The sequence below is a fragment of the Phasianus colchicus genome, chromosome 14 (genome assembly GCF_987193195.1).
Source record: "Phasianus colchicus chromosome 14, bPhaCol1.hap1.1, whole genome shotgun sequence".
NCBI lineage: Eukaryota > Metazoa > Chordata > Aves > Galliformes > Phasianidae > Phasianus > Phasianus colchicus.
In genome coordinates, this window is record NC_143449.1 from 3,690,697 (window position 1) to 3,703,741 (window position 13,045).

Sequence of the window (13,045 nt, forward strand, 5' to 3'; positions counted from 1 at the left end):
TGCTGTTGGCTTTTAAGCCACTAACATCATTTTATAAAGCTTTTCTTTCAATAGTCTGCTCCCTTCAATGATGGCATTTTTAGACTGATGTTGGGTTACCAGTTAAGGATAGATGACACATGGGGGAAAGTAGCCACTTTATCACACAAGAATGTGAAAAATGGAGTGGCCTTTGTTGAACATATGCTGTGAATTTCCAGGTAGCAACAAGTTTCCATCCGCTGCCACTCTTTAAGAGAGAGGTTTTGCTGATGAATCTCACAAAAAAGAAATTACTCTTTGCCATAATTAAAGGAAGTTTTTTGGGGGTTTGATTTGTTTTGGGGGTTTTTTGGTAGATTATTCCAGATTTCCAAACAGACAGCCAAAAACAGAGAGGATGCTAGAGCACGATGGCTTTCTAGGATGTGGCAGAGAAAAGGAGGCATGTGTCTCTGGGTCATCCCACCTGGCATCACTGAGCAAAGCACAAGACCTACAGCACTGTGATTTCAAATTATCCAAAAAGGCAAAATTACTCCAACTCACAGTGCTGTTTGGATCCTGCAGCTATCACAAAATAGGTCCATTAGCAATCAGAAGCAAATGCAGACCATTACACACAAGTGTGATGACATCAATGCCCATGAGTCACAATGATGCATCAGTGTACAGCATCATATCTATTTTATAGCATACATTAATTCCTTAGCCAAAACCACATTGCACAAAACACTACATCGTTCATGGAAACTTTAAAAACATATTTAGCAAGGGAAACATTTCAAAAGCCTGAAGCACGTCTTCTTAGAACATCAGTGTCTTTTAGTCAAATACGTAAGTGTATGACATAATGATCAAGTTTTCCTAGTAGTTGGTAGTAGAAAATGCTCTGCTTGCTAATACTTCAAAATTGAGCCCCAGATGGCATTTCTTCACTGTATATTTACATACAGCAGTCTGAGCAAAAGTTCTAAGGCTCTAATTTCTCCAAAAAAATGATCACAGTGAAGAAGGATTTAAATGGAGTTAATGCAGCTATAGACGGTACAAAGGATGTCCATGTCATTTGCTATTGTACAATCTGGGGCATTTCACTCCATGCTTTGGCTTTCTTCTTGGCCAGGGATAGCCAGGGTGGTTCAGCAGGACTGCACGGTGTCACTGGCAGGTTAGAAGAGTGTCTTGTTTCCTTTTCAACAGCAGGAATCACAGATGCTTCCTGAGCAATAGGTCCAACTTTACCTGCCAACAAGAAGAATAGCCATCACTCATCAGAAGTCTACACAGCTAAAAACTCAGTTTCTGCCAATAATATTTTCTTCTCTGGAAAGAAAATCATTTTACAGCCCAGAATGTCTGTGACTCAAGAATAAAAGTCAGAGAAATTACTAAACTGGGTATCATTGGCACTATCTGGTTGAGCTACAATGAAGGCTAGGACTAGCTATTGCAATGGAAAAAACTGTATCAAGCTTTTAGTTGACAAAGCTGTCTGCAAAAGAATCTTCTCCTCGGTACTAACAGCAAGTGATGTAGCCCCTGACATATGAAGATGTTCTTCAAAATTCTTCAAACCTGAAAACTATAGCCCCATGTATTTTTATAACACGTCTTCAGGGCTAACTCATTTCTTTATCTTTTCAAACTCTTAATTGCCATGACAGTGCCAAGCAAGGAGCTCTTCTGCTCTGTGACTGGCAAGAATATCTGGGAATAAGACTACTGAGTATGAAGGAAAATGGAAGCAAAATACTTGCAGGGCAAGGATCACCCCAGGCTCACTGAAGGCTTAAAAGAAACTGGTATATGGTTTTCAATTCTGCTCCAGCAATATTGTTAAATACTAGGTAAAGGTCAAATGCAAGAAGGTAGGATTCTGGAGGAGCTAGGTGCTCCTTTTAACTGCAGCCTAACACAAGCCTGTCATCCTCACAAAGGGCAGAAGATAGGACTCCTTGTATGGCTTTGAGTTACTGTTTAGAAAAGGCATCCTCCCTCCATCTTCTTAGAGAATTTTCAAGATTGATGACTTCAGACAGCCTGGCATGGGGCATGACAGGTACAGCTCACATTTCTCAAGATATGATTCACAAGTCTTTCAACATTGTGCTCTCTCCATCCCTTTCAACCCATACAGGACGTATGGGTCCAGTCAAGCTGGGAAAACTCAAACCTCAGTACCCCACTAGCCTGTGTGTGGCACATAGCTGGCAAGATGAGGCTGCTGTGCTCCAGCACAAGAACAAAGGCCACACAGGGACTTGAGCAATACCAAGTACAAGAAGCTTGATCTTGCACTCACTTAAATCGATGAAAAATGTCAATCAGCTCCATCAGCCACACTCCAGATCAAAGCCAATGAAGTTCCATATCTCCATGCAGGAGGTCTCTTTTCACAGCCCCAGCTCACTGCTATCCTTGCAGGAGGCAAGCTATACTAAGGAATAATAGAGGAAGTGTACTATCCACTAAAAAGAGGCTGCAGCTCTACATGCACAGTGCATTTTTTTGGAAGCATCTAGGAGGATATCGAAATTTAAGTGTACTGAAATCTTGAAAATGGGTTTTCACTTTTCAGGAGACAAACCTCACCATGCTTAGAGTAAAGTGAAAGAGAGAAGAAGCAAGCTAGGTAATCTTCCCATGGTTATGGGAACACGTGAGCACGGGCTGTCACACAGCAAAAACAAACCAAACGCACTCAGTTACATAAGTATCTGATTTCTTGGAATTTGTTTCCAAACTTAGCTGACACTGAGCTGCCCTGGCTTTTGCTGCTGCGTACAGAATGTGCAGAACTGTATACAAGGCCTCAGCCATCTATTATGGGAGAAGAAAACTGCTCAAGTTAACATAAGCCAAAAAGCAAAATCCAAATAAGTATCTCCTTTGGATACTGAATCTATATCCCCTCCACCAACAGCACCTTCAGCTGGGCAAACTGCTGGCTATGCTAATGGGAACTGCATAGGAAGAGGAGAGTTTACATTTGGGGTTCCTAACTTCCTGCTCACGTGCTGATTGTGCTGAGTGTTTCCAAAAAGTGTGGTTTTCTGAGTAGTTAAGGAGCGATGTTTTCCTTAAACATCAGCACTGTAAGAGTTCTCTGTGACATTCCAAGAGTGGAAGACTATCCCAAAAATGCTGTCCCTGGAGGGGAGAAATAGCCCTCGGTTATCAGGAAACTAGGTCAGTTCTTGGGAAGAGGTGATGCAGAAAAATTCTGCTGCAAGGCCCACAGGCGGGATGAGTTCTACTAGATGAGCAGCAACACACTTTGTGTAGTTCTGGGCTTCTGCTGAAGGGTGCATGGCTTCCAAGACATGGATAATTCAGTACAGAAATCCAGCTTGTTTGGGACAGCCTTTCAAAGGAAGACTGCCATTTAATCTGAGCAAAATTCTCACTTTGCAACTAAAACCATGAGATCAAGTTGGCCAGTAACAGAATTCTTTCTAAAAAAGATGGTATTTTCATCCTCTGCCCGTAGTAGACTAGCAAGTACATAGAGTCTCCCTGCAGGTGCACATCCTCAGCTGGTCAGCTGCCTGGAGTAAGAGAGAAAGCTCATTTTGTAGCACTTGTAAACTCAGAAAGGGATAAATGGTCTATAAACAGCTACCATGGGGAAGAGGCAGGGATGTAACCCCTTAGTATCTCTAATAACAAGAATTCTGGGTGCTGTGGATTGTAAGGGGAAAGTGGCCTTGTAGTGAGTGTCAGCAACAGGAATCTGGATCAGAGCCACTCCTCTGACACACCGAGGCATTTCTTATCTTCTTAGGCAGCATCTGAAATCAATAGTTTCCAGCTCACATAAGATGCTTGTACAGAGGAAGAGCTGGCTTATCTGTACCTAGCTGGAGCGTGCTTGGCACCACACTGAGTGAGCAGGGAGGTATAAGCTGCAGCCCAGCAGTAGCCCTGGAAAAGGCATGTGAGTCACAATGTCTGAGTCACACTCTTCCCTTGCGTTTCTCGTACAGAGAATCAGAGTTAATAAGGCAGGAGAGGGGCCTTTCAACCTCTGCTCTCCCAGGGGTGGAACTGATTCTTACCATTCCTGATGGGTGTTTATCTAACCTCTTCTTAAACACATCCGGCAATGGAAACTGCAGACTATCTAGAAGACCTCATCCTGTTCCGTATATCAGTACTCTTTATTGTTAGGAAGTTTTTCAGCCTCCCCAGTGCATTCTAAGCTCATGCAGGGCATGAGCTTCCTCTCTGCAGCAAATTAAGTCCTTCTGTAGACTAAACAACTCCACTCCCATCAGTATTTCCTGGCTGACTGGAGGTGTAGAAGACCTGACCTTTTTGCTGCGCTGTTCTGGACACTATCCAACTTCAACTGCTCCCTGGAAAATATTTTTTAGTATTGATCTTTGCCAGTAATAAATCACCATTCTGTTTAAATGCCACTCCATGAACTGGCAGTGGAGATGAAAGCGCATCACTTGCTTTCTCTGCTGAAAAACCAGAGCATATAAAACTTAAACACATGACCTAACACATATACGACTTATATGCAAACTACAGTCTGAACAGGCCTCATAAAAAGTATGCTGATTATTCAAAAGAATAGAATCATGGAATCATTAAGGTTGGAAAAGACTTCTAAGATCACGTAGCCCAATCATCCACCTACCACCAATACTGCCCACTAACCCATGTTCCTTAGAACCACATCTACACAGTTTTTGAACACCTCCAGGGATGGTGACTCAACCACCTCCTTGCACAGCCTGTTCCAATGCATCACACTCTCCATTCCCTACCACTCTTACTGGTGTAAATTATATCCATTATGTAAAGATGTGAGCTGAAAGAGAATACCTGCTGCAGCACACACACTGGTCTTCATTTGTGGTTTCTTCTCCTGAGTCCTCAAGCTAGAAGGCATGTTCTTCTGTAGGTTCTCACTACCACAGATGACTTGCTAGAAAAGGAGGAAGAGAAAAAGAGAATGCAAATAAGAAGCCTGCCAGACAGCTGTGTTCCCAAAGCTTGCCATTAGAGCTCTGGTAGCATCTCCAAATCTAACTATGGAAATGCAGAAAAAGCCAGACAGGAATAGTTAGGGAGCGAGAGGGCAAGAAGTAAGATAGTTGTTATAAATAAGGGTCACTGCACATGCAAGCAAGTTACCCTCTCTTTCTCACTGAGCAGGAATTTAAGGCTTGCACAGGAAACATATGCAAGAGTCAGTGGAGAAGCAGACCTTCAGTACAGTTTCTGCAGTGAAAGAGAAGCACTGGAGCAGATCAGTGAATGCTGTCTGTAAGGCACCAATAGTGAGAAAGGGGCTGCACTGCACAGCAGCTCTTGGTGAAGGATTCACCCCCAGGTAACTTTACTTGGTACTCTACCTCCTCGTGATCAACTTTGCTCGAGGTTTGCTCTTCAGCCTTCTGTTCTTTGGCAAGAGGGTGGTCCTGGAAACCCTTCTGTTTTAGTTTTGCCATGGAGATCCAAGCCGGCTCAGAGGAAGCAGTTTCCAAATGTAGAGAAAATACTTTTTCTAAAAAAGAAATATTTTTGAAATAAAGAAGGGATTTAGGTCAAGTCAGCCAAAAGCTAGAGTGTTTTCTGTTTTAAATCCTTCTGCTTCTGTAATACCCTCTGAACACCGGGGGGATAAAATTACCTTCCCTGATGATCCTGTCCTTGGCAATAACCATTTTTCTGTTTATTCTACAGTTTTTTACCCAACTCTGCTTCCGTTTAAGTCAATGGCAGAACTCCCACTGAGACCATTGTGAACCGGATTTTGCCTCTGAAACAACATCCTTACATGGCAGATTACAGTAAGATAACCATTACTTTTTCATGTCAGCTGTAAAACACAGGCTACCATTTTGCCTTTTGAGTATTTTAAATTAAGTGCCTGCAGGAAAAAAAACATGCCAGTGCAACTCCTAGCTAAGGTTTGAACTTCTGCAGTCTGGAAAATTAACTACAGAACAGCAGCAACTTTTACAAAGCTGTGTTAAAACTCCAACTACATGCAGAAATGAGTTGCACCAGAAATGTTCCAGATGCCCTTAAGCTGTTATTCTGACATTATTCTTGCTGGAACACACCCCTCATTAAGATAAGCCAAGAATTCTCTTGACCGGCTAAATCATCAAGCTATGAAATGATGGTAATAACAAGCTCAAGGCTGAGTCTGGTCCTCTTCAAGAGGATTTTATCTTTTGTTTGCCATTTTTTCAAAGGTCACTGCTTTCTACAACATTTGAGTAAAAGCACAGCATAAATACCTGAAGGTTTAGTACCATTTTGCTTCTTTGTCCCTTCTTCTGATCTTGTCTTGGGAGGACTTTTGTCTTCTACATCGGCTTGTTTTAAGAATGATGTTGTGCTGGCAGGAAGGCTTGGAGGTGGCTTCGCAGCGCCCGCTGGCTTCTGATCCTCCTTGACTGCAGCAGAAGCAGTGGGAGCACCTGAGGGGAGCAGCTTTGGAGACTCAGCACGGCTTTCACTCTGGTACTTCAGTAAAGAAGATGTTCTCCTTAATTTGACCCCAAAAGGATTTTCAACATTTTTTGCCTCCCGGTCAGCCCACTCCAGAGAAGAATTCAAAAGCAAATCACTGTCCCTACAATCAAATCTGCTGGAGTTGTTTTTCATAGAATCCTGGATGACTGCATGTTCTTTTGTTATTCCTTCAAACAACTCTGGTCTTATAGGGGAGGTTGGGGAACTTCTGCTATAGGAATCTTCCTTTGAATTTGAACCCCCTGAGAGAGATCTTTGCCATGCAGGTGCAATGGTAAACCTCACTGGCTTCGCAGCAGCAGTTTTTAGCACACTTTGTGTATTTTCTTCTGAGGACTGACTGTCTTTCTCTGGTTTCCTGTGAGAAGCTGTACTGCTTACTTGGTACTCCTTACAGTCATCGTTAGAAGCGACATGACATGTCAGTCCAGCCAAACTTGAAGAGGCCGGACTTTCAATGGAAAGCTTTTCAGAAGCATGCGATGTGCAGGTTTGCTGACTGACATGGTTATCCTTTGAAACGGGACAAGGTATTTCTGCTGTAAAGCATACTTCCAATTTGCTGGGAGGTAGCACGCAACCTGCTTCTAGCGCAGACGCAGCAGTGTCTATTTTTTTTCCTGCACTGCCTTCGGATGGCTGAAATTCCATTTTTTCACAAGTTTCGTTGTCATTTCTTGTTGCTGAGCTGCTCTCAGGCTTCAAAACATCCACTGTCTTGACGTCAGAAGACTGTGAATCAGCTACTGTAACCTGTGAAGTGCTCAGAGCGGTATCTAAGACAGACTGGTTGGAACAGCTCTCATTAGTACCCAGAGAAGCTTCTACTTTGCCAATAAATAGTGTACCCACCTTTTCCTCGTCTTTGACATTTTGGTCCACAGATTTTGCTGGGCAGTTTTGTGCAACATATGTCAATACAGTTATACTCTCCATTTCAGTGCCACTGCCAAACGAGTTAGCTGCTAGTGCACCTGGAAGCACAACAGCTCCTGCTTCAATTTGTTGAGATTTTGGAAGTACAGATACTTCCATATTGGTATTTTGCTGATGTAATTTCAGTTCCCCAGAGTTGTCATCTGAACAGTGTGGCACCGCAGCACTGTGCTGTTCCCCCAGGCTCACTGGAGGAGACTCAGGTCTCAGAAGGGATGTGGCTGCATTACAGTGATGGTCCACATCTGGAAGGCATGCATCTTCTTGCAGCAGAGTACAAGGGTCTTCTGCCACAAGTCTGGAACTGTAGGAGTCAGGGTCAGCATCAGCAGGACATTGTACACTTGGTGTCTCCTTAGAACCACCTGCCTCTGCACCACATTCCACATGGGCTGATAAGCCTATATTAAACAAAAGAGAAGAGTGTGCACTTCAAGGTTCAAGCACCATCTATATTAGTAATTCATACCAGAAAAATGGCTGTTAAAAGCATATTTTAAAATATGCTTAAGGTGTACCTTATCACTGGCTGTTCAGTTCTTTTCTGTGTGCATCCCTATTTGTAAAGCTAACATACAGATTTCTGGATATCTGGATTTCCCTAGATATTTCTTCGTGTGTATACCTAAAATAGTTGTCTAGGTTGATCTGGAGGATTTTTTTGTGTTTGAACAGAGGATCTCAGCATCAGGTAGCACAGCCTCCTGGAGCTGCAGCAGGGCTGCTGAGTGCCTGCATGGCAGAGAGATGTCTGCACATGGAGTAACTCTTGATGTGTCTCTTTGTGAAGCTCAAGGGACAGGTAATACATGTACCCTGAGATAAGCAGCTCACCTGGGGCTGATGTTACCCTTTATCAACTCTAGAGTGTACAATAAATCCAATCCTCCCTGAGCACCTGAGACCCACCAACCTGCGCTGATATCTGGGAAATCTGGGATAGAAATACACCAGCAAGACACATCACAGCTGACACCTTCAAGTGCAGACTCAGACTCTTCTCCGGCAGGTCAGCCCCTAACCTGTACTGATGCGTGCGGTTACAGCTCCCCAGCTGCAAGACTAAAACACAATTTGTGTACACCAGACTCAAATTAAAGCCCAGCTAGCAGGCAGGTGATATCTGTGTGCTCCATTTGATGCTCGCTCCTGTGCAACAGCAGGAATCCTCAGTGCTTTTCATGCAAATGACAGACACTACTTTCTTGAGCTAGCAACACTTAACATCCCACAGGGTCAGGCCCTGAGTCTGCCCTGAAAACAAGATGCCAACGTTCCCACCACACTATAGCATTACCATCAGTCAGTGCACTTTGAATATAGTGCTGAGTAAAAATGTATGCGTTATTCTGCAGAAATTTCAGCTGTTTTTACAAGTTAGATTACAGCTGTTTTACCACGGGTAACTAGCTGTTATTCAAATGATAAGAGGGGAGGCAGGAGAGGAAGGTCTAGTAAACAAGCCAATTAACACCACCTTACACTGTGTAACATACAATTACAGAATCACAGAATCATAGGATCACAGAATGGCTTGGGTTGGAGCAATGTTGTTTTCTTCTGAGTTTCAGGAAACTCATCCCCAGCCAATGTGAACCAGCCAGCTGTGTAGCACTGGTACTTCTGAACCTGCTACGTTCACCTCACTTATTTTTTCATGCTGTCCTCAAAGATCACCATTTCAGCACCACAGTTTGACTGAGGATATGATGCCACCATCACACTTTAGCAGCCAGGTCTGGTTTTAAAGTATAAAACCGAACCTGGTTTGAAAGGACTCTCAGCCCAAATAGGTCACGTAGGCCTACTGTAGGAGAGTTCAATCCACTATTTTGGAAAGTCACAAGTTTACATTACCTTCCCAATCGCTTTTATGCTGGTCACTCTCAAGTAATTCTGTTGGATTTCCCTTCTTTTCTGGAGTTCCACAAAAACATGTTTCTTTTTCTGTGTGTTCCACCTAATGAAGTGCAGAAAGATATTTTAATTAAAGAATAATGCACAAAAATTGTATTTTATACATGCACATAAATGTTTTTGAATACACAAAACATTTAGAAACAAAACCTGTCTTCTGTAATTTACCAACACTGTGGGTAATGTACTATCCCAGTTAAGAAGCTCAAAATCATTCCTGTTTTAAACCATCAAAGGTCTCTGGGACACTCTGAGATTCGTGTACTCTGAGAGAATGAACATGTTTTGAAGAGATCACCAAGCCACCTGATGACAGAACAGAGCAAGGCAGAGACATCACCACCACTTCTGGTACCTCTGACCACCATTCCAATCAGCTTTTCTCCTCCAGCACTACAGCTACACCAGCTGCAGCACAAAGAACATCCAGCAAAGATGCTACAGGGCCCAAGTTTCCAAGCAAACCTCATTCTATATTCCAGTCTTTCTGAGTGTCCAGCACTCCCTCCCTTCCTCAGAGTGGGGCACTTCTAACTCCAGAACAGATTGCCATTCATGGGTCTCTAATGGAGGGGGCAACATGCACTACAGAAGGGTTATTCCTTATTCCTTCATCCTCCAGCTTGACTGTTGCCTTTCCTTGTGGCAAACGTCACCTCCACGTTTCCTGAAGGGAAGGAGGACAAGCCTCTCATCCTAATTTCTCTTTTCCAGAAGGTCTCTCATCCCATTATCACTCAAGTATACTTTCTCAGGCCCCAGAGACAGCTCAAGAGTTTCTGTATTTTTTTGTCTTCATGCATCTCAACAACAGATTCTCACAAGCAAAGGCACAACTCTTCCAAAGACCCTTCCTTTGGCATACGAAGAATTACACCAAAGATAATCTGAAATTGTTTGTAGAAATAGGCCTGGGCTCCTTTAAAACTGAAAACAAGCTTTTCAAACAACAGGGATGTTTCTACAAATGAAGTATAACATGACATTTTTTTGACTGAATAATGAAAAAAAAATTAAGTTGCACTTTTATTCAGCACCAGTAATGGGTTGGTAAAAAATTATGTGGCTTGTCACCTATTTCCAGAAGGGAAAAAGTAAAGGAAGGTGAGCATGTTCTTTCTGCACAGGAATTCTTTTCCAGAGGAGGCTCACCTGGCTTTGCTGGCTCTTGCTGGTAAAGCCCTTCTGTCTCCGGGGGTTGATGGCAATGCGGTGCCGGGCAGCAGAGGTGTCCAGGCAGCCCAGGGGGCTGGCAGGGATGGTAAAGTCAATGGGAAGGGAGCTGCTGCCCTGTGAGCCTGCAGCCCCCAGAGCAGCAGAGGCTGAAGGACTGATGGGCCTGGAGGAAGCTCCAGAAAGTATCTGTAAAACACAGACATGTCACTGTATGTCTTGCCCACCTTCCCACAGCTCTGAAACATCATTCCTTTGCTAGCTTACTCTGTTTCAGAAGCCTGAAATGGACATAAATCATTACTTTTATGTCTAATGCACGTCTAATGTTTTTTTTCCACAGAGATTCCTCAGATCTGCGTGTTCACAACTGTATATTACACAGAAGTGAGAAATGCCCACTGCAAGTGCCTCAGCTGCCCCTTCCCATTTACTGTCTGAGAAGCCATCTGCAATATATTTATGCACCAGCAGGAGACACTGGTGCAGTTTTTATAGCTGCCTTTTCTTCCAGATAATGAGACACGATGCAGGAATGTATTATTAAAAAGCCACAACAGTATGGGTATTTTCTCCTCATTCCTTCTAAGAAAGTTACCGCAACCACTCTGCTCTTAATATCACCCTCCCAGAATAAAAACCAATGCTTCCCTCCAACACATCTCCCAGAACCATCTCCCAGACAGTGATGTGGATCTCATCCTCATACCAGCGCTGCTCTGGGGAACTAAACAGCAGCAATCTTAGATTAAATGATCAAAATACAGCATTTCCAGAAGTGCTTGTAGGGAAACCCCTAAACGTGCAGTGGGACTGGCACTGTTACTGATTTGAAATGCAGTCCTGCAAAACGTCACACATGCCCAATAAGTTTGATTCAGTCTAACGCACTCACTACTTTGGCTTTGGCCACAAAGGCAGGTGAAACAGCCATGGCTTGGCATTTGGCTTGGTTTAAGCCTGATATACTGCATGGAATGTAAAGCATATGTGTGCTGATAAAGTTCTAAAGATAATGAGAGCATCTCACCAACTGAGCTACAAAAACTGTCTAAGTATGCTGTTTTGTGTTTAAAGCAACTCAAGCTCATTTCCTTATTCTGAATTCCATCGTAGGTCTGAAACAAATTACAACAGAATGTCTGAGATTCTGCTCACAAAACTTTTATACATTGTGAAAAGACAAAGAATACATCTAGTAAATAGTTATTACTATAATTCTATAAGATTAATGTTATGCTAAGCTCAAAAGGATCACATTCAAGTTCTTCTGCCTTTCAATTATGTAACCACAATTCTGCTTATTTAATACACAAACCACCTGAAACTAGCATCTGAGCCACTGCTGTTATAAATGGTAAATGTACATAGCCTATTCCACTGAGGATATTCAGGATATTTTTTTCCTGTGAGCACTGACTGATGATTGGTATCTTCTCTCACCGACAGCGGAGCAGAGACAGGCTTTGTGCACCAGTATTGGAGTGTAAGGTAGATTTGGTACTGGTTCTCATGCAGTGATGGAACCCTGTGCTGTGAGACACATTTCCTACAGAGTGTTTGTGCCAAAACATTGTTCCCAGCCACAGAAGTGGAGGCCCTGTTTTGATTTTATTCGCCCTAGGCTGAAGTTAGATTTCCATAAAGGCTCTCTGGCAAAGCAGTGTCAGTGCTGGTCAACGTCTCTGCAAAGTCACCTGATGCTGGCTTTAACAGTCTCAGATTTATCCCCACTTAACCAGAAAGTTGGCACCTATAAATGCAGAAGTCTCCAAGAACTGACACCAGTGATGTATCAGGGTTTTTCACAGCATGAAGGTCCTGGAAAGCCCAGGAACACAACAGAGGGCAAAGATGTTCAGTAACTATCCTCTGCATCAAAATCAAGAAGAATGTAAACCACCACACTGTGTGTAGATTCACATTGCTCAGGATCAAATTCTCTTTTTCCTTTGATAAATACAAACATGTTATTAAATGGAACAACTGTTGTTGAGTTCTCGGTGCTCTTCAACATTTCTCTCATCTTTGGGATGAGGTCATTCCCTGTAGCAACTCGTTCTACCAGTTCAAATCCTGGCATTACACAAAGACCTACAAATGCTACTGAAAAAAGCACCTGATGATTGCTTTGGAATTACGACTTCTAGTTTTAATAAACATATCAGGAAGATTTCTGCTTAGCCAAATTGCTCACCAAAAAAAATACTGGGGTAAAGAAACAGATGCTGCACTGTAGAAATTAGCCAGATTCCTAGGGAACTGGTGAGAAAAAGAAGGAAGCTTTCAGCAGGGGAATTCTGTAAAATATGGAAGAGGGGAAAAAACTTTTGTTCTGTTCCTGCCTTTCTTTCTCATAAGGGAGGAGGATGAAAGACAGACAAAGCTGTGAAACATCACATTGTAAGGAATAAACAGCAGAGAGGCTTACAAAACAAAGTATTTTAGTAAAAGTGTAAAACAGGAGCTGCATTAATGAAAAGATACATGCAAGTAACAATAAAATAGGTAATTTATTAGAAAGTAATGGCAATCT

General features: G+C 42.8%; 1 protein-coding gene across 7 annotated transcripts in view; it reads right to left on the reverse strand.

The window, feature by feature from the left end:
* The window catches only part of KIAA1210 (KIAA1210 ortholog), a 51,504-nt gene continuing 38,459 nt past the window's right edge, over positions 1 to 13,045 (reverse strand). For 5 of the 7 annotated variants that reach the window (XM_031602706.2, XM_090150346.1, XM_031602704.2 and 2 more), the window contains exons 7-12: positions 10,489 to 10,698; positions 9,277 to 9,379; positions 6,246 to 7,820; positions 5,352 to 5,503; positions 4,819 to 4,921; positions 1 to 1,224 (exon numbers count right to left, since the gene is read on the reverse strand). In XM_031602706.2, the coding sequence (XP_031458566.2) occupies positions 1,052 to 1,224; positions 4,819 to 4,921; positions 5,352 to 5,503; positions 6,246 to 7,820; positions 9,277 to 9,379; positions 10,489 to 10,698 (2,316 nt within the window). In that variant the 3' untranslated portion in view covers positions 1 to 1,051. Of the gene's footprint in view, positions 1,225 to 2,980; positions 3,531 to 4,818; positions 4,922 to 5,351; positions 5,504 to 6,245; positions 7,821 to 9,276; positions 9,380 to 10,488; positions 10,699 to 13,045 lie in introns of those variants that run through there. The other 2 variants (XM_090150344.1, XM_090150348.1) reach the window with 2 other exon arrangements.